Below are 21,902 nucleotides of genomic sequence, written 5' to 3'. Positions count from 1 at the left end.
ATTCTTGCAACATAGCTCTGAATAGGAAGAGCAAGAATTTATCCTTACAATTAGTGTTCAGCAGAGACACTGGGGCATTGTGCTTTTTAATTGTTCTGTATCCAATTCAAATTCTACTTCAGGATATGGGACCTAACGTTTAAATTCCTTAATTGGTTAAGCTCAAGGTACAAGGTGCTCAGATTCTACAGTGAAGATTGTGCTATCGGAACTTATATAGAATAGAATAGAACAGAAGTAGCTTTCTCAGATACCACCTCTCTTTGCTTTAGCACCTTCACTTGATCTTTTCCTGGAAGCTTAGAACGGCAGCTATAAAAAGAGGAGCGGAGAATTTAGGTCCTTTTTTGGGGCAGACATATTACTTTTATTCATATACATGGTACTTGGATATTAGTGGTGGGAACAGCAAAACTGCATATAGGTAGATTGGTACATACGCCAGATGAACATAAACCTCTCTTACAGTCTCCAAAAGAGGAAAGGATTTTGTATTAAGCAGATGCACCAGTGGTGGATACCAAAGAGGGCTAGAACAACAAATGCATTTATGCACTTTAGATCTATTCCGATAAATATCTGTATTATTTCTCTATACTTTTTTTTTTTCAATTTCATGACCTTACCTGAAAACTTGTATAAAAATGGATTGTCTCTGTTTTCAGGAGGGGGCTTTCGGTAATTAGTCTGAATTTACAACAAATGGCACACAGACTGTTAGCTCTGCATGTGTGCTATAACATTGGTGTTTACCCTATTATATTGCAATTTAAGTATGTCGTAAAGTTTATCAGTGAGCACACAAAAAGAAACAAGAAAGCAGAAGTAGTGACCATGAAATACAAAGAGGGTCTAATGAGATAAAGCACGTCTCAACTTGTGGATCATTATGGTTAGAAATAATTGCTTTTATTGAGAAAATTATAATAGAGACACAATTATATTCCTCACTTTTACTTTGTGATGGTTGGGTATTTTTAGCAAATGAGTTGTCAGCAGAAAGGCTTCATTAGACTCATCAGGATATCTGCCCATGAATAACGAATCCCAAACTGTACTGACAGTTTCCTTGAGCCAAAATGATGGAGCACCTCTGACAAAAGCCATATTGTGCTCTCCATGTGAGAAGTGTGGAGAACAAAAGAGACAGTTTGTTCTTAATATGGTCAGGTTAATATTGACACAGTTAGCTCAGAAGACTCAGAAGTGTGTGTAATGTACATTTACGGTGATCACTTGGGTAATTGACTGTTGGATGTCATAAATCAGAAGGTGTTACTAGAGAGGGAGAAATTACAATTCACTTTTGAGTATTGTTCAGAGGTTTCTTGTCAAGTAAAATTGTTCAGATTTGCAAACATGACCACTGTTAAATAGACAATATTCCTATAACCACTGAAACATTACCTTGCACAGAGAAAAGATTGTTTAATGGTATTGGTAAAAATGAAACGTATGTAATCCACTTACTGTAAGTTAAAATAAAGACACCCAATTATTGAATTTGTTAAGCCTAGAAGTGCTTCAAAATTATTCAGATTTCTTATACTCCAATTTACTTTGGGGAATACATTCTAAATTACATTGGGTAAATGACCTGGAAAAGAAAACAAAATATTCTTTTTTAAAGTTGACAGTTCTCTTTTGTTATTCATGTCATTTCAACATGTTATAGTAATATGAACCTTCTTATATATACATTATGTATACAACCTGATATGACTCACAACTCACACTTTGAAGGAAATGGTTTGGAGTTTGTTGTAGGAATGTTAAGATATTGGCTTTTCTTGCAAAGATCTGATCACTACACCACATAGTTTGGGACACTTATTTAAAATTATACTGTACCTGTTCACAATAGTTTTGCCTTTGTTACAGGAGTAAATAAAGGACAGCATGAAAACTAATAAAACATATACATAGTGCTTTACAAGCTGCAGAGCGCTGTGCAAACAATTAATTTTTAAACAAAAGCTAAAATACTAAAGTAAAATTTTTTTACCAAAAAGTAATAGGTAATTGACCTTACCCATTGTTTCATTGTGTCCTCATTGTATTTCTTATAATGCTATTTCATTAACTCAATTAGCATATTTTTACAGTGTTTATAATGAATTTTGAATGTGACAGTTAATCTTGTGAAATCATTGGTAGTCTTCCATTTCTGCAGGAAATAATATATTCCCAGTTAACATTTGCAATAAATGCAGTATTCTACTGATGATTATTTACTCAGCTATAGAAAATTTGTTCTTAAAGGTTCCATAGTTCCAATCTGCCATGAATTGTCTAAATTTTGTGATACTCTGCCATTTGGAAGAACCTGACTCTTATGATGATGAGTAGTAGAAAATCTTTTTTTTAAGAGGATATTTATCTTGCTCGTCACAAATGAAGCCTATATTTTATGTTAGCTGGAATAATTACAGAAATCTATCTCAGAGCACAACATGTTGTTTTAGCGACTTTATGGACACACTTCACTGAAGTGACTATTCAAAAGCACTTTGTGAAACATATATCATTATTGATATACCAGCATTATACAGGAAACTTTAGAAACTTTTATGTACTAGCAAGCAGCCTTTATTAAATATTTGAAATAATGTTAGCTACTGTCTGGTAATACTAATGTGAGCGATGTTGTCATTTTGTTGGCCATATGGTTTAAATCTTCCTGACAACACAGAGTGAATAAGGAGACATTGGTTTTATGTCTACTCTGAAGAATGACACTATCAGCAGCACAGCATCCCAGAGACATCCTTGGGTAATATTCGAGGGAGCATGGCTGGGTTCCTCAGCTGGTATTTGAACTTGAAGCCCTCTGACTCAGAAATAAGAGAACTGCATCATGCTGAGCTACCATACAGAGTACTAGTCGTATTTGGCTGTTACATGACAAATTTTCTTCATGAGGCAGGAATCTCTTTGTCTTGCCTCAATCACCATGGAATCTATTGGAACGAGGGTTGCAGGTTTACTTTGCGAGGGATTCTTTATTTTGTGAGATGGGAGTGACACTGGTGGTTGGGGAAAGTATTCTGAGGAAATGAATGAGGTTATGACTGTTCACTATTGAATAGGTGTCCCTTCCCTTTGTCTCAGTGGGTTTTAAATCTCAGGAACTTGTTGTATCCATCAGTGTTCTCAGATTTTTGAATAGCAGCCATAGCCAGAAATTCTTTTTCCTCTTATCAGCTCAGCTGTCACAGAGATTGTGCCCTTTCCTCTCTGATGCAGACTTTGTCTGAGTTTTCTATGTCTTTATCATCTCCAGGCTAAACTAATGTAACCCACTACCCAACCCCCCCTGAAAGCTTCAACTAGCACAGACTGTGGCTGCTTACCACATCAGAGGGACAGTGAGAAGTGAGCATATTACTCCTCTTTACTCTACACTGGCTGCCAGTCCACCCTGGGTGTAATTCAAAATGTTAACTACAGAGCTGGCTGTTCCTCATTCCTTGTATACTGCTGTGGTAGGGAGAGATGCTATGCTGCTCTCTGAATTGAATCAGGATACCGCACTGGTGGTTTCAATATAAAAAGCCAACTGCATCTCCTTTGTCAAAGCCAACTTCTGAACAGCAAATCGTGATATGAAGGCTGACTTGGGAAAATACTTAGAGGTATATACTCTTAGGAAATATTCACTCAGTTCATGACACATCCCCAAATACCTTATTAGCTTTACTCTCTGGGTTGTATCCTCCATCTCTTCATGTTCACCATCACCAGGTACTGAAGACTTGGAGGAAGATTCTCAACAGGGAGTTTGGCACTCTTGAAAATCCCACCTTGTGTGTCTAAGCATGTTAGGTACTTAACTCCAGTTGACTTTCAGTGGGAGCTGAGCACCTAGCTCCTCTTTGTGCCTTTGAAAATCTTCCCCTTAGACTATGCAGTCACACACACACACAAATCAAGGTTAAGCCCTAGATAACATAGCCACAACTCAGACATTTCCTCCTGATATCTTCTAGGAGATCATGGAGAATGGAATGAAAGGAAGGCATGTAAAATGAGCCACTATTTCTATCTTGTCCCAAGATAAGAATCCCTGGCTGTCACAACTCCACCAAGCAGCACCTCTCGGCCACTCAGCAGATTGCTGTGAGAGGATCCAGTCATTGGATGCCATGTGTATTAAGCCTCCACAGTCTGAATAAAGTCCAGGCCCTCCTACTGTCTTAGGGCCTCTGGGCACACTCTTGGGGTACAGATCTTCTATATGGCAACCTCTCCTGGGAGCTGTGACCATATGGTTCCTTGCCCAGCCCTGAAAAGCAGTGCTGACCACTCAGGTTCTCCCATTACTTAAACACACCCTCTCCTATAACTCCACTAGATGGTGAGTGCCTCTTGGTTTACCTCTTAAAGAGAGCACTTGGTAGGTGTAACACACTTAACACACACAGGCACTTCTAAAACCCTATTGCTCTTTCTTTAATAGCATGAGAAATACACACAGCTACACAAAAATAATAAACCCAACACGTGTTTCCCTCCCTCTGTTTCCTCACCACTCTTCTAGAGTGTTCTTTGGGGTTGGGCAAGAGTAATGGGTAGTCATCCAGGGTCCTTCTGCTTTAGTGCACTGCTTGGATTCTGAAACATTGGGCCTTCTCCCACAAGCTTGCCTTCCCTGAGCTTAGTCAGACCATCCTCTTCCCCAAAATTCCTGTGTGTTTCCATGGGTCTTACTCCTGTGAGTCATTTTTACAAGGTAGTATCATCACCTTGGTATCTTTGTTCTGCCCTTGGTAAGGTTCCACACTCTGAGTTCCCAACTACCTGTTGAAGGAAAATTGGTTACTCCCTAGGAGACAGTTACTCTTTTGTTCTCCCCAAGGAAGGCCTATTCAGGCCCTGATAGTCTTTAACTATGAGCTATTGTCTCTGGTTTGGGAGGTATATAGCTTAAAGGCTAACCAGCAGAGGTGGATCCTCAGAGACAGAGAGGCCTTCCATGATACAGCAATTTTATAGTATGAACCAGAATACATAAATGGTACAGTCAGACTTCCCAAAATTGCCAGACTGGCTACAACAGGGGCAGGCAAACTTTTTGGCCCAATGGCCACATCTAGGTATGGAAATTGTATGGCAGGCCATAAATGCTCACAAAATTGGGGGTTGGTGTGCGGGAGGGGGTGAGGGCTCCGGCTGACACTGTAGGCCAGAAATGAGGAGTTCATGGTGTGGGAGGGGACTCAGGGCTGGGGCAGGGGGTTGGGGTGCGGGTGTGCATGTCTGAGGGCTCCGGCCAGGGGTGCAGGCTCTGGGGTGCAGGAGGGTGGGACCGAGGGGTTCAGAGGGCAGGAGGGGGATGAGGGCTGGGGCAGGGGGTTGGGGTATTGGAGGGGGTCAGGGGTGCAGGCTCCGGGTGGCGCTTACCTCAAGCAGCTCCTGGAAGCAGCAGCATGTCTCCCCTCTGGCTCCTACGTGGAGGCACGGCCAGGCGGCTCTGCACCCTACCCTGTCCGCAGGCTCCGCCCCTGCAGCTCAATGTTGCCAGCCAATGGGAGCTGTGGGGGTGGCGCTTGGGGTTGGGGCAGCGTGTGGAGCCCCCCTGGCTGCCCCTACACATAGGAGCCAGAGGGGGGACATGCTGCTGCTTCGGGGAGCCACGCAGAGCCACGGCACATGTGGAGCGGGGCAAACAGACTGATCCCTGGGAGGAGCTCGAGGGTCAGATTAAAATGTAGTAGTTGGCCCACCCCGGGCTACACTCATATCATACAACATATGAAAGTTGAAGAAATGTAAGTTTATTATAGTACAGAACCCTAACAGAACCATATACAAAAAAGCTCTCGGGGCAGTGTAATTAGCTAGATCCATTTAGTAAAAACACCTTTGAAGTTGCAAAAATGAGTATTTCCATTTCCATTTTTGCTGCTCCCCTGCAGTAACAATTTCACAACTTTTAGTCTTCCTCTCAGATGGAATTAATGTCTTTTGTGATTGACAATCTTAGTTTCAGACCGTGTTGGAATGGTAGAATTCAGAATAGGAACGTACTGAGGCAAAAAATAATTTATATGCACTTTAAGACCTCCTTTACACTGCCAGGTAGGTACAAAGAGGATCTAATGTAAATGAGAATCAGGCCCTAAATAATAAATCCCACAAGTTCCGTGGATGCCTGATGAAAATAAATAGAAAACCAATTTGTGGCAAAAATGGAGAAACATCTTTGTTTACCAGTTATAGAGTGAATGACAAAAAGTGAATAAATAACATGTATAATTTATGCATTTTATGTTCTCATAAATCATTTGCCTGTCAACATTTCCATAATTTATTAATACTGAATCTTTTAAACATAATAATGGGAATTGGCTAGCATAAATCATAAAGGTTTCAGTTAGAATATTTGTGTTTATATTAGGGCCATGTGAACAGTTTGCATGGAATGCAGAACCCATTTGAAATCAAGAGGGGATTGGAGTTCACTTCTATTAGAAATGTGCCATGGTTCCCAAACCTAGGCTCAGTCTATTACACAGCCTTACCCCAGTCCTCCCATAGATGCTCCTGACCTTGGAAGCTTGTGTTCAATCTGGCACCCTTTGGCCAATTCTGTCCTCAGTCTCACTGATATAAATCCGTTCATTTATTTTAAATCAGTTGCACTGGTATCTACAAACAATTTGACAATGGATAGGTTGTGCTTAGATCACAGCCTATCATGCTGGCCAATATTGTCTCATTGTATCTTTGTACTCTCCTATCTGCTTGTCTGTATTCACCTGTTGTCTCTTGTTTTATACTTAGATTGTAAACTCTTTGGGACTGAGGCTGTTTTTTGATCTGTGTTTGTACAGTGCCTAGCACACCAGGGTCCTGGTGCATGAATAGGGCTCCTAGTCATATGGTAATACAAATAAATAATAATAAGTTGCATCAGGGCCAAAACTTATCCCAGGAATCAAGGAGCTGAATCCAGGTGTCTGGTTGCACTCCACTCCCCACAACCTTTCCTGTGCTGAGGGAAAAAAAGTATGACTAGACTATTATTTTCTGACTCAAGATATCCAACTTCTGTATTTTGTATTTTAAAACGTATTTAGTGCCATTTAAAATAATTAAAGTTGCCATATTGATATTCCTAAATCGTGCCTGGAAAGACAGAAATAATCCCAGTCAGCTGATACAATCATCTCTTTATATGCACAAGAGGTTGAGAGCAAATGGTGGGCACACTGACCTCCTGGTGTTGCTCATCCCTGAACTGGAGAGAAAAAATGTCTAGGGATAGTATCTTTATGGTTCATCCTCATACTTCTTTCAATCCTTGGCACCTCTGGTGACACTGTCAACAAGGAATGCTCGACTCCAGACTTCAGAGCATGAAGCATGAATCTAACGTATAGCATGAATCTAACGTAAAATCTGGCCAATTTTGGTCAGAGCATCTGTAATGACATGTATAATATTGACCATTCACTGTTCGTAGTAATGTGGTTCAGTCTAAAGCCTGTTGACAATTCTGCTGTCTACTCTTGCTGCCCCAATGGAGATAGGAATTCTGACAATCAAATCCATCTTCGTTTAGCTTCTTGTTAAACTGGATCATTTATTCTCTAAAGAATGTTTAATAACTCCTTTACAACTGCTGTAAGAAAAATCCAATATAAAAACTAAAAAGGAGTGTTAGTATGAGGTCCAGGATTGAAACATAATTTAGTGCCCTAATTAACTAATGTTACTTTGTATGGCCAACAAACAGGCTGCAGGCCAGATTCTGGCCCATGTTAAATCCCCTTTATGCTGTTCCAGTAGCATAAAGGCAGCGGGGGCAGGGGAGGTACTATACACTGAAAAGTCCCTGCTGTGGGAGAATCCTTAGATGATTTTGAGTCTGCATAGCCAGCTCTTTGTCAGGACCTTCCAGGTGCCCCTTGGCATAGGATGCATGACTGCAGTCATAGACTGTATACAATCCTCTAGGAGATTTTTATGAACCCGTGTGACTGATGTGGTATTGAGGCTGCTCTAAGTTATGCTAGAGACTGCAGTGGCCCCTCGCTGCCCCTAGGAGCAAAAAGGTGACAGACGGCCATGCTCTCCCCGTAGATGCACGCTGGGCTTTTTCAGCACATGTGCCAAGTTGGCCCTCAGAAAGGATAATAGATGTGCAATGTGTTTATTTTGGAAATTCAGACCATTTCACCACAGTCTCTCATGGCTTTTTGCCATTATGCACTATTTGTGATGTAAGTCTATTGGAACCTGATATGGATGCCCAACAATAGGATGCTTTTTTTGGGTGTAGCAATCCCAGTGACACTCATTGTTCTGACACTCAGTGTTCATTGTGTAGCAATCCTAACACTCATTGAATCTCATTGTTACATACCACACAAATAGCAAGATGGACATGCATCTTTAATGTAGAAAAACAATATTTTTACTTTGTAAACAGTTGACAAAAAGAGGTTTTTGTTTTAATTTTAACTTAAGGGAAGATGAAACACATTTTTGGACATGTTTGGGCAGATTAATAAATAGTATTTGTATACATGTAACTAAAACAGCAATTTATCAGGTAGAAGTCCGATGGGGGTTGGGGAATTGGGAGTGGGAATAAAATGCCAACCTGTATATACAGTTGTGCTGTACTGATGATGAACTACTGTTTATTCAGGGACAGCATAGTTTAGCAGCAACAGAAGAACCATCACAGCATATGACATTGTGCTTAGCTAGAAGACAACAATAAATTATCTCAAATACAAATAGCACAAGCATAAGGGAAGAATACAAATATTTTCTCAGACTTTGCTCATTATTTCACTGGGTGGCTGTCAGAACTGAGAACTAAAGAAAGACAGAGATCATAAGTACTGCATGTGTATCTGTTACCAAAACTTGAAAGAGATACACCTGGTTTATGTTGGAAAATCTAAGGTCTGGTCTACACTACAGAGTTAGGTTGACATAAGGCAACTAAATCCATTCAGATACCCTAGTTAGGACACTCACCGCTGACACAAGGAGAGTAGTGTGGACGTGCAAAAGCGATTTAATTACTGCAGTGGCTTTACGGTGCCGTAAATTAGGTCAACATAATTTTGTACTGTAATTTTGTATATTTAGACCCTCTTTAAAGCCCATTTACAGTGTCAATGATGGTTTAGAGGGGTCTTAAGTAAATGAGAATCTAGCCCAACAGTATTTGGTGCAATTTTCTTCTTCTTAATTATGTGTATTTGTTATTCAGTGAATTATGAATTTTGAAACTACATTGTTTCATATCTATTTCTTGTAGGACCTGTTAATATATCTCTATTGTTGGAGATTACAACCTGTCACTATTTTGGAAAGAATTGCATGACTTCAAAGAGCATTGGTTTAGGTACTGAATGAGGCAGGAAGTCTGTGAATAAAATAGTATGTGATAATATAATTAAAGCCTATATCGTAATGCATATGTAAAAGGGACATTAGGGGGTTAGTTAAACAGAAGTTAAAAGGTACAGTGACTAAAGTGAAATCCCTGCAAGCTGCATGGGTGCTTTTTAAAGACACCATAATAGAGGCCAGGGCCTGCTCCAGCATTTCTGCCGCCCCAAGCAAAAAAAAAAGCCGCGATCACAATCACGACCGGTGGCGGCAATTGGGGAAAAAGAAAAAAAAAAGCCGCGATCGGCGGCAGCAGGTCCTTCGCTCCTAGAGGGAGTGAAGGACCTGCCGCCCCCGAATTGCTGCAGGAGCCGCCCCCTCCCTTGGCCGCCCCAAGCACCTGCTTGTTAAGCTGGTGCCTGGAGCTGGCCCTGATAGAGGCCCAACTTCAATGTATACCCCAAATTAAGAAACACAGTAAAAGAACTGAAAAATAGCCACCGTGGCTTAACAACCATGTAAAAGAAGCAGTGAGAGATAAAAAGACTTTCTTTAAAAAGTGGAAGTCAAACCCTAGTGAGGCAAATAGAAAGGAGCATAAACAATGCCAAATTAAGTGCAAGAATGTAATAAAAAAAGCCAAAGAGGAGTTTGAAGAATGGTTAGCCAAAAACTCCAAAGGTAATAACAAAATGTTTTTTAAGTACATCAGAAGCAAGAAGCCTGCTAAACAACCAGTGGGGACCCTTGATGATCGAGATACAAAAGGAGCTCTTAAAGACGATAAAGTCATTGCGGAGAAACTAAATGGATTCTTAGCTTCAGTCTTCACGGCTGAGGATGTTAGAGAGATTCCCAAACCTGAGCTGGCTTTTGTAGGTGACAAATCTGAGGAACTGTCACAGATTGAAGTGTCACGAGAGGAGGTTTTGGAATTAATTGATAAACTTAACATTAACAAGTCACCGGGACCAGATGGCATTCATCCAAGAGTTCTGAAAGAACTCAAATGTGAAGTTGCGGAACTGTTAACTAAGGTTTGTAACCTGTCCTTTAAATCAGCTTCTGTACCCAATGACTGGAAGTTAGCTAATGTAACGCCAATATTTAAAAAGGGCTCTAGAGGTTATCCCGGCAATTACAGACCGGTAAGTCTAACATCTGTACCGGGCAAATTAGTCGAAACAATAGTTAAGAATAAAATTGTCCGACACATAGAAAAACAAACTGTTGAGCAATAGTCAACATGGTTTCTGTAAAGGGAAATCGTGTCTTACTAATCTATTAGAATTCTTTGAAGGGGTCAACAAACATGTGGACAAGGGGGATCCAGTGGACATAGTGTACTTAGATTTCCAGAAAGCCTTTGACAAGGTCCCTCACCAAAGGCTCTTATGCAAATTAAGCTGCCCTGGGATAAAAGGGAAGGTCCTTTCATGGACTGAGAATTGGTTAAAAAACAGGGAACAAAGGGTAGGAACTAATGGTAAATTCTCAGAATGGAGAGGGGTAACTAGTGGTGTTCCCCAAAGGTCAGTCCTCGGACCGATCCTATTCAACTTATTCATAAATGATCTGGAGAAAGGGGTAAACAGTGAGGTGGCAAAGTTTGCAGATGATACTAAACTGCTAAAGATAGTTAAGACCAAAGCAGACTGTGAAGAACTTCAAAAATATCTCACAAAACTAAGTGATTGGGCAACAAAATGGCAAATGAAATTTAATGTGGATAAATGTAAAGTAATGCACATTGGAAAAAATCACCCCAACTATCCATACAATATGATGGGGGCTAATTTAGCTACAAGTCAGGAAAAAAATCTTAGAGTTATCATGGATAGTTCTCTGAAAATGTCCACGCAGTGTGCAGAGGCGGTCAAAAAAGCAAACAGGATGATAGGAATCATTAAAAAGGGGATAGAGAATAAGACTGAGAATATATTATTGCCCTTATATAAATTGATGGTACGCCCTCATCTCGAATACGGCATACAGATGTGGTCTCCTCATCTCAAAAAAGATATATTGGCACTAGAAAAGGTTCAGAAAAGGGCAACTAAAATTATTAAGGGTTTGGAATGGGTCCCATATATGAGGAGATTAAAGAGATTAAAGAGGCTAGGACTCTTCAGCTTGGAAAAGAGGAGACTAAGGGGGGATATGATAGAGGTATATAAAATCATGAGTGATGTGGAGAAAGTGGATAAGGAAAAGTTATTTACTTATTCCCATAATACAAGAACTAGGGGTCATCAAATGAAATTAATAGGCAGCAAGTTTAAAACAAATAAAAGGAAGTTCTTCTTCACGCAGCGCACAGTCAACTTGTGGAACTCCTTACCTGAGGAGGTTGTGAAGGCTAGGACTATAACAGCATTTAAAAGAGAACTGGATAAATTTGTGGTGGTTAAGTCCATTAATGGCTATTAGCCAGGATGGGTAAGGGATGGTGTCCCTAGGCTGTGTCTGTCAGAGGGTGGAGATGGATGGCAGGAGAGAGATCACTTGATCATTGCCTGTTAGGTTCACTCCCTCTGGGGCACCTGGCATTGGCCACTGTTGGTAGACAGGATACTGGGCTAGATGGACCTTTGGTATGACCCGGTACGGCCTTTCTTATGTTCTTATGACAAAATCAAAGTTGCACAGGCAACTTGAATGTGGCTTTTCCTAATTTTTCAGTGTTTGACTTTGCAACCTTAATAACATTCTATTAGCATAGTTATTTTAAATGTAACATTATGACAAAAATCTATAAATCCTTTATATCTAAATTTTTCGGAAACGTTTGTTTCATTCTGGACATTGTACCAGCCCATTGCTCATAAGCAGCCCTACAATAACAAATCAGATTAATAGGTAAGGTAAGGCAAGGGTAATTGCAAACTTCTAAGAGGGTAGATATACTGCAAATGGTGAATAAAAATTATGAAAAGTAATGTGTCTTTTAATTGTGCTGTGAGGATGGTTCTTGAAATCACAACAGTTATTTGACTTTATTAAGGCTGGTGATAGTTGTTAAAACGATTAGGATATGTTTCTGCTCTCAGTTATACCCATGCTATCACACTGACTTGTACTTTAACATGGTTGATTGCTTGCCCAAACATTCAACTCTAAAGAGCAAGGGAAACAAATAGAGTTGCCCGGAGGATGACAATTCCATTTTATGAAAACTTCCAGGGTTTCAGAATTTGTTTTCATTCCAGTGCAGAACAAAACCAAAACCTCTCAAATATTTTCACAAAAAAGGACTTGTGCATGTGTGCACAGGTACCCTGGTGGTTAAGGCACTGATGTGAGAGACCCAGAGTCAAGTCTCTGTTGTTCTTGATGTTGAGTGCTGTAGGATGAAAAATTCAGTTCTAAATCAGAAAGAACAGAGAATGTCTCTCACCCCAGAACCTTCTTAACAAAAGTTTTGTGGAAACCAATATATCTTTGATGATGAGTTCTAGGAATAAGCTATCAAATCCTTTAATATATAATTTCTTGTCATATTCCAGGATTGCATATTTCATAGGAATATCACTGGTGACCTGAAAGCATTTATAGATAAATACAGTTTTGATGTTCTTGTGATTTTGGCCAACTATTTATCAGAGGACGAGCAGACTAAGCGACAGATAGTGGTGTACTCAGAAAATTTAGAGCTATGCAATCAAGTAAGTACTATAAAGAAAGAATGAAACATTGTCCTTCCTGAACTGAGTGTGCTTGAAAATAGTTGTTGTATAATTAAATGGGTTAAACACTGAATAACCATTTAACATGTGATTGTGTGGGTGCTACAACACTTTATTGTCATGGATATGGAATGACTGCATTATTTATGTATGAGAGGGATAGCTGTGTTAGTCTGGATCTGTAAAAAGCGACAAAGAGTCTTGTGACACCTTATAGACCAGGGGTCGGCAACGTTCGGCATGCAGCTCGCCAGGGTAAGCACCCTAGCGAGCCGGGCCAGTTTATTTACCTGCTGACGTGGCAGGTTCGGCCGATCGCGGCCCCCACTGGCCGCGGTTTGCCGTCCGGGGCCAATGGGGGCGGCGAGAAGCCGCGGCCAGCACAACGCTCGCCCGTGCCGCTTCCCGCCACCCCCATCGGCTAGGGATGGCGAACCGCTGCCAGTGGGGGCTGCGATCGGCTGAACCTGCCGCGTCAGCAGGTAAATAAACTGGCCCGGCCCGCTAGGGTGCTTACCCTGGCGAGCCGCATGCCAAACATTGCCGACCCCTGTTATAGACTAACAGACGTATTGGAGCATAAGCTTTTGGTTAGTCTATAAGGTGCCATAGGACTCTTTGTCACTTTTTGCATTATTTATGTTTTGCATTATTATGTTTCAGTATTGCTGAAGCTATGTTGGGCCCAGCATATGAGAGAGTTAAAGTAGGTGATGCAGTATCTTTTATTAGACCATCTTCTGTTTATGAAAGAATGGAGAAAGATGCTTTTAAGCTTCACAGAGCTCTTCCCCAGATTTGAGCTTGTTCCTTCTTCCAGCAAAAGTTGGTCAAATAAAATATATTACCGCATCCACTTTATCTCTTGCATTATTTATGTATTGCATAACAAAACACTACTGTATTTGTCAGTGTTCCAAAGCAGTCATGAAGCAAGATCCAGTGGTCAAAAGAAAGAGAAAGGGGATATACAGATGACTTTTCATTAAAAAATGTTCAGAACATTTTTGTGTTGGTTTAACTTGATTGTGTGTTTCATTGTGGCCTATGCATGGCAATCTGATCACTGGGTTGTGAACACATATACAATATAAATGAGAGAAAAAACAAAGGGACCGTTTTCATGTTTAGATTTGGATTAGATTTAAGATAAAGTTCGGATTCTGATTTGAGTTTAGGTTTTAACAGCAACAAAAATTTTGGTCGAAAATGGAGGAAGTGCTTCTGAGCTCCACTCTGAGCCCATGTTGTAAGATTTTCTTCATCTTAGGTGAAAATCTCACGAGGTAATTTTGGCCACATCCAATCCAGAAATGGAAGAAACAAATTTCTAGTTTTGGTTCCAACCTGTAAACCAGACTATGGGAATTGGTTGAGATCCAGGAATTTAAATCAGACTCCTGCTATCTATTCAAAATGTGAAAGGGTTCTGATTCAAGGTTTTGATTTGATGTTATGAATAGTATAAATATTTCACTGGATCTTTGAGCACCATATAGTTGTTACTATTACATGAAAATGATTTTTAGTATTCTAGACTTGTTTTTAAATGATTTTAAGTGCAGTGCACACTGAGGTGCTAATCCTGCAAATGGATCTGCCTGGGCAGAGCCTTGTACCAGGGTGGAGCCCACTTGACGTTGAGGAGACTTTGTACCATCCCAGGAGCTCACAGACATTGATCTGATTGCAAGACAGTGGCTTAAATAAGTACTTCCCCCATTGGGAATAGAATACAAACAAAAATCTGAGTTTATTTATTAATTAAATAATAAATGTTATGCAATGATCTTCTTGAGTTTAAGGGGATTAGTGTGTTCAAAGTTCATTAAGAAGATAGGTAAAGCAAGATAGCTGAGAAATCAGCCAACAAGAATAGGTGGGGGATAATACTATTAGTGTACATTTGTAACTATCCTTACAATGACTTTTTGAAACCACTGTATTTTCCAACAGATTTGCTGTGAATTAGAAGAATGTCAGAATCCTTGCCTGGAGCTGGATCCTTTAGAATGTGGATGTGACCAATTCCTCGTTTATCACCAAGACAATACTTTAGTGACTGGTGATCAAATTTTTCTAATAATTAAAGAAGTTATTAACAGGAGACAGCCAGAAATGGTACCAAACAGCAGAACTTCTTCTACTGAAGCTGTGGCTGGGAGTGCTCCACTTTCACAGGGATCTTCTGGTATCATGGAGCTATATGGTTCTGACATAGAACCACAGCCCAGTTCTGTCAACTTTATAGAAAATCCTCAAGATCTCAATGGCTCTATCCAAGCCCATGTTGATGTTAATATAGACCTTGTGAGTCCAGACAGTGGATTGGCTACCATTAGAAGCAGCCGGTCTTCCAAGGAGAGCTCAGTTTTTCTCAGTGATGATAGTCCAGTTGCAGAAGGTGCTCATCACAGTGTCCTTCCAGGCTTTGATTCCTATAGCCCCATTCCTGAAGGGGCAATACCAGAAGAACAACAACCTCAATCTAGAAACAACAGTGATAATTTTGATCTTTTCAGTTTTGATCTAGCACCTATGGTTACAATTCGATCTGAATCTACTTCTCATTCTGTTGATTATTCCCCAGCAGATGACTTCTTCCTGAATAGTGATTCATCAGAAGGACAACCACCTATTGTGCAGAAAGAACTTGATGAAACAAATCTATCAGAAAATGACATGGCTAATTATTCAACCGATTTACTAATGACTACAAATGAAGAAGACAATTTAGTAGAATTTGATGATGAATTTAGGCAAGAAAATCCTGGAGATTTGTCTGAAAAAACTTCAAGTTTGACAGATTTAGTGGAAGATGATGATTCTTCGCCTGGGGTGTTGAAAAATGTTGAAACAAGAATTCCACCAACTCCTATGAACAGTCTTGTAGAAAGCTCACCATTAGATAATGGACCACCTTTGTTTTTTCCACAAGATGTAATTACAAAAATTAATGAAATAGATAGTGCAAGCTATTCTCAGTCACGTGCTAGGTACGGAAGCTGGTGGGATGGTTTTGAATTAGATTCTAAAAATGCTGATGCGTGGAGTTCAAGTGAACAGGAATCTGTATTTCAAAGCCCTGACTCATGGAAAGATCGTAAAGCAAGCCCATTACTTCGGGAGCACTTTGATAGAAGAGCCTCAGATTCTGTATTCCTGCAAAAACAACCAAGGCAGATGGAATATTCAAGAACAGGTCTGTGGGAGAATCAGTTTAACCCTGTCCTAGATAAACATAGCTTAGAGCTACAGAAGAAAACCACTGAACACTCACACGGGCAAAGTGCATCTTTAAAGGAGACAAAAAAACAAATGGAAGCATTTACTGATTTGTGGAAGTCCAGTCAACTGACCCCAGTGATATCAGCTCCATGGTGTAACAGTGTAGGTGAAAGTGGACAACTCGATGCAGAATCTTATGATGTCTGGACAGAGTTTGATCAAGAAGATGGCACTAACCCCTCAGAAAATGTATGGAGTATGCCAAAACTGGACACTGATCAAACTTCCGTGAGGAGTCTTGAAGCCTGGGCCATGTCCAAAACTAATCTTTCATATTCTTCAGACATCACTGCAGAAAATGAGTCTGAAAACCCAAACAATGAAGTATCTTCAGAAGCCTGGAACAAAGGGAGAGCTTATCCAGTGGAAGAATACAGCACATTTGAAAATACAAAGTCCAGTATTGATAATGTGCAGAACAATTCAAATCTAGCCATAGAAAATAAAAATGTATTAGGTGACACTAAATGTAGACCAAAACAATTTGAAAATATGGATGTCTGGGATCCGTATGAAAAAGACATAGAGAAAGACGTACTAGAAACTCTGGTTCCATGGGAAGATTCTGTCTTGTCATATAGATACTCAGACTTTAGTTCATCAAATGCAGGTGACGATTTAGTTGTTTCTCCACCAGATACCAATTATTCAACATCTGATTCATACATATCACCTACATTTATAGGGGACGAAAGGGAAAATGAGGACAAGCATTTTGACAGAGAAACAATTTTTGATGAAGTGATTAACTCAAATTCAGATGAACCTAAAATATTGGAGGAAACAGATAAGGCATCATTACCACAACCATCCACTAGAAGCATGCCTTTTCTAAGCTCAGGAAACACAGAAATGTGGAATGTGTCTCTTAATAATGTCAGTCAGTTAAAAGCAGAAAACTTTGAAATTACTGCTCTTCCAAACACTTGTACAGTTTCACTGAATTCAGAACAAATAGCTACTAAGTATTTTTCAGGTGATGAGAATATCAGTGAAAGTTATTCTAGTTCTGAGGACACTGGAGTCATGCAGGTTTATAATCAAACAATCAACCACTTATCTCAGCCACATGGTGGATTGAATACCAGACCAACTGCAGCTGAAAAAAATGTAGAAATATGGAACAGGGTCATCCTTGGGGATACACAGTTATCTGCAAGAACTTCAGAGATGGGTAATGGTTTGGACTTGAAAGCAAGTGACTTAGAAAATGAGGTTTCAGTTAATGGGCAAGTACAAGGAAGCATTAATAAAGATTCAGAGGTGAGAACTCAGCTTTCAGAGCCACAGTTGAATCTGTGGAGTGTACACCTTCAGCAGAATCATCAGGCAGGATGGGAGAATAATGGTATCTCTGGTACTTCTCAACAAGGAATAGATGAATATAAAAGAATGGATGAGATGAGTGGACAGCTAACCATTAGCAATGTTTGGAATACAACCATGCAAGATAACAGAGTGTCACCATCAGTGTTATCTAAACTATCATGTATAACAGATTCAGAAGAAAGTACCTCAACATCTGAAATTCCTAACTCACCAGAAAAAATAAGGAACAGTGACATTTACAAGGCTTTAGAAACAGAGAAATCAGAAATAAATATGCCCTTCTCTTGTTCGTCTAACCCTGCCAATCAGCAGCAGAGGAAAGGACCTTTGCAGAACAATGCAGAATCTTCTGCAACAAGTCCTGAGGAAGAAAGACATTCTGGGCATTTAGATTTCTGTCATCCACAAAATTACAGCCATAGTAATATATCACAGTCACTTCCTCCAAGTACTGATAAGGAAAGTGTCGCTACAGAGGGTGCAACAAGTCCCGAGATGAAAAGTGCCTCTAAAAGTTATAACAGAGACGAGGATAGCCAAGAAAATCATTCTCCTACAGTGCCTGAAAATCTAGATATCTGGAATGAGTCTGTGAAGAGTAGCTCTCAATCAGTTGCATCAAGTCCTTTGATAAATGAAGCACCAGAGGTGTTAAGAGCGACTCAAGAGAGTTTATCTGAGGAAGTTCCTAGTAATTTAGACATCTGCAGTTTTGAATTAGGTTTTTCTGAACATAGTCCAGAGATAAGTGATGCTCATGAAACACCTTTCATGAGTGAGACTCAGCAGATTAAAATTCAAGTGAATCCCTCTTCTGAATCTGCTGAAGTGCCTGACATTACAAATATGTCTATTATGGATAATTCATTATCACATGAAATGGATTCTGGGGGAAGTGATGCTTCTGAAGGTTTAGAATCTGTGAATAAACTTCCAGATGAGGAATATGTTGACATCACATCTCATCATGATTTCCCCCAAATTCTAGGTGTTTGGAATTCACACACATGTGAAGATACACAGTCTCCTGGAACAAGTCCTGAGACAAGTGAGGTTCTTGAAATGACAAACACCATGAGTAGTCTTCCAGGAGATACACAAATCAAAAGTGTTTGTGAAGAGGATAATGTATGGAGTGGTTCAACAAATGATTATACACAGTCCAGTGCCACAAGCCCTGATATAAGTGATGCCTCTGCAAATGTGCATGTTTGGGGAAGCATGCCAGCTACCTATGATAGAGAAAGTGAAGACATTTGGAATATCACCAATGATAAATTAGAAAAAGCTCCTGAAAAAGGGGGCTTTGAGAATAAAAGTCAGGAAGAATCTGAAGAGAGCAATGATCACAGAGTTCCTAAAAATTTAGATCTTTGGAATGCACACGTAGATGATGATACAGTGTCTTCTATATCAAGTCCTGAAGCAAATGAGGATTCTGAAAATTCAGAGGCACCTCAGGCAGTGATAGAGATAGATTCCAACTATCAAGCAAATGAGCATAAAGTTTCTGAAACTAAAGAACATGATTATGCACAATCCAATGCAGTGAGTTCTGAAGACAGTTTAGATGCTGAAACTGAACTGGAGAAAGAGGTTCAGATGGCCATCTTAAATAAAAACTCTGAAAATGTAAAACCTTGGAATATATCAATGGAACAGGATATTATACACTTAAACACAACTAACAATGATACATGTGAAGCTTCTGAATATTTAGATGGTTGGGAAACAAGTCAGGGAGAATTTCAAGTGAATACTTTCCATGAAAATCCAGACCACCCACATGTTTGGAATTCATGTACAATGGATTACTATATTGCCCCAACTTCTGCAGCAGGACATAACAAAGAATATTCTTCAAAGAATTCAGATACATGGAATATATCATTGCAAGCTGATTCTGAAATAAATCAAAGGTCCACCATTGAAACATTTGGATTTCCGGATGACAATTCAGAATGGTGGAATTCACAACCGCATAAAGACAAACCAATAGAAGGGCAATATTCTAATTCAGATGATGGTTTAGAAATTAATCAATTAGCAAACATGAAGTTTGATGCCTGGGGAGCACCAGTACAAAGTGGAGAACTAAAAGATGCATATCCTGCTTATCCAGGTAGCCACGCAAATCAGTCTCCCCCTCTGTACTTTAATGAAGAGAAATATGAAAGTATAGTGCATTCCGAGAATATTCACGAGAGTCAAATTGATCCAGATATTGTACAGCTTAAACTGTCTGATCCACTGGCACTGGGTAAGAAAGAAAAGGATTTAAAAGAGCAACCTTTTGTTACAATTGATGGAGATCAAGATACTTCTAAAAATCCATTTTCAGAAAAGTGGCAACCAGATATGCCAAACACATTTGCCCAGGAAAACCTAATACTTGATCTTTCAAGAGATAATGTGGATGTAATACTGAACACTTCAAATAAAGATCTATTTGTTCAAGAACAATGGAATACCAGTGGAACTTTAGAAGTCTGCAGCTCCCCCAAAAATGCTTTCATTGCAAATGTCTCATCCCAAAAACTGATAGAAAAGTCAAGCCTGAGATGGAATGAATTAGCTGAAGTTCCCCAAATTACATGTTCCCCATATACTTTACAGGACAAGACTCCAGAAAGTAATCAGCTATTCTCAGTAGATCCTGATTTGTGGACTGATGCTGAACAGCTTTTCATTTTGAAAGCTGATGGTGAAAATCCTGATATATTAAGTCACTGTGACCAAGACAGCAGTTCACAGGCCTCAAACAGGCCTGATGTTTGCCATGAATATGTAGCTAAGCATGCATCTTCACAATCTACTCATATGTTGGCTGAGGCTGGAGGAGAAGTTAGTCAGTTGGTTCTCACAATGTCAAATATAAGCAAAGACGCAGACTGTGATTTTAAACAGCAATTAGTAACTCACAAAGTAGAGACATATCCTGATAGAAATAGTCCAGAAAATAATGATGGAACACAGGTTGATCAGCTAATATCTCCGAAAGCTTTTGAAGCTTCTGAATTCAGAAAGGAAAATATCTTGAAAAAATCTGATTTAGAAAAGAAACCAGTTGTTGAACTAATAGATTCAGCAGGCGCCTCTGCTGAAGATTTGGGAATGGCTTCCTTAAATCTTAAAGATACTTGCTATGAAAATAATAATCTTGCAGCTTCAGTCAATGTAGTTCGCTCCCAGAGACATTTAGTTGCCACTGCTTTCTTTCCCCTTGATAATTCAGAAGAAAGCATAAAAGATCTGAGTGTCTCAGCTGAAACTGGCCAAATTCCTGCTATTGACCATAGAGCAGTGACTACTGATAAAGTAGAAATATCAGACATGTGTGTTGATGGGAATGAGACTGGTATAGAAAATAGCTCCAATACCTCAATCACTAACATCCAGTCATTAGGTGAAGTGAGCAAACTGACAATATTAGACAGTAAACACAAAGTAGCAGTAGAAAGGGATGCAACTGACGAACAAACACTCTTCTTAAAAACCTCATTGGATGATAATGATAGAGATGCTGCAGTTAGTCAGCATGCTGACAATGTAGTAAAAGCACCTGAAAATTTGCTTGATAGTCATAATCCTTGGTTTAAAGAATCACCTAATGAACAGTCACCAGTGGTGTACTCTTCTCCAGCTGATGTATCGTTTACTACAGAAGCCACTGGCAGCAGAGAGAGAGGAAAGGAGATTTCATTAAAGCAGCAGTTTTCTGGCAATGTTTCGGTGGAAATGCCATTATCTCCTCTTACTCCTCAAAAAGATAAAATGGGCTTTTTAGAGACCAAAGACAGCATTACCAAAGATCCGTCATTTGACACATTTGCAGAATGCCACCAGGAAGACCATGCATTGGGATCTTTACCAGTAGAATCTGAAGTGATGCCTGAATCCTCTGATACCTTGAAAGGATTAGAACATGAAGCAGAAACAAGTAATACTGGTTCACCAGCAGGTGGAGTCACAGGATCACCCAATGGTAAGAAATTATGCACTGTCTAATAAAATAAGTTAATGGGACAAAGTAGTAAATGTCTGAGAAAGAGTATTGCTACTGAACAGTAAGATTCAATATAGTTACTGAATGGTGAGACTTTAACTGAATGACATTTGGAATACATGTGTCTTCCTGAAACTCTGGACCTTGGAAAGACCTATATTCTCTTCATTGTAGCTAGATCAAAAACTGAAACTTTGAAGGAGGGAGAGTCATTTACCACATATTTGTGTAATGCC

At 39.7% G+C, this 21,902-nt stretch overlaps 1 protein-coding gene across 4 annotated transcripts in view; it reads left to right on the top strand.

The window, feature by feature from the left end:
- The window catches only part of PRUNE2 (prune homolog 2 with BCH domain), a 142,164-nt gene that overhangs the window by 60,319 nt on the left and 59,943 nt on the right, over positions 1–21,902 (top strand). For 2 of the 4 annotated variants that reach the window (XM_034774231.1, XM_034774229.1), the window contains exon 1: positions 15,131–21,645. In XM_034774231.1, the coding sequence (XP_034630122.1) occupies positions 15,162–21,645 (6,484 nt within the window). In that variant the 5' untranslated portion in view covers positions 15,131–15,161. Of the gene's footprint in view, positions 1–12,863; positions 13,023–14,999; positions 21,646–21,902 lie in introns of those variants that run through there. The other 2 variants (XM_034774233.1, XM_034774230.1) reach the window with 2 other exon arrangements.

This window comes from Trachemys scripta, chromosome 6, assembly GCF_013100865.1.
Source record: "Trachemys scripta elegans isolate TJP31775 chromosome 6, CAS_Tse_1.0, whole genome shotgun sequence".
Taxonomy (NCBI): Eukaryota; Metazoa; Chordata; order Testudines; family Emydidae; genus Trachemys; species Trachemys scripta.
The sequence above is the reverse complement of the archived record's forward strand: the minus strand, read 5'-3'. Positions and strand labels throughout refer to the sequence as shown.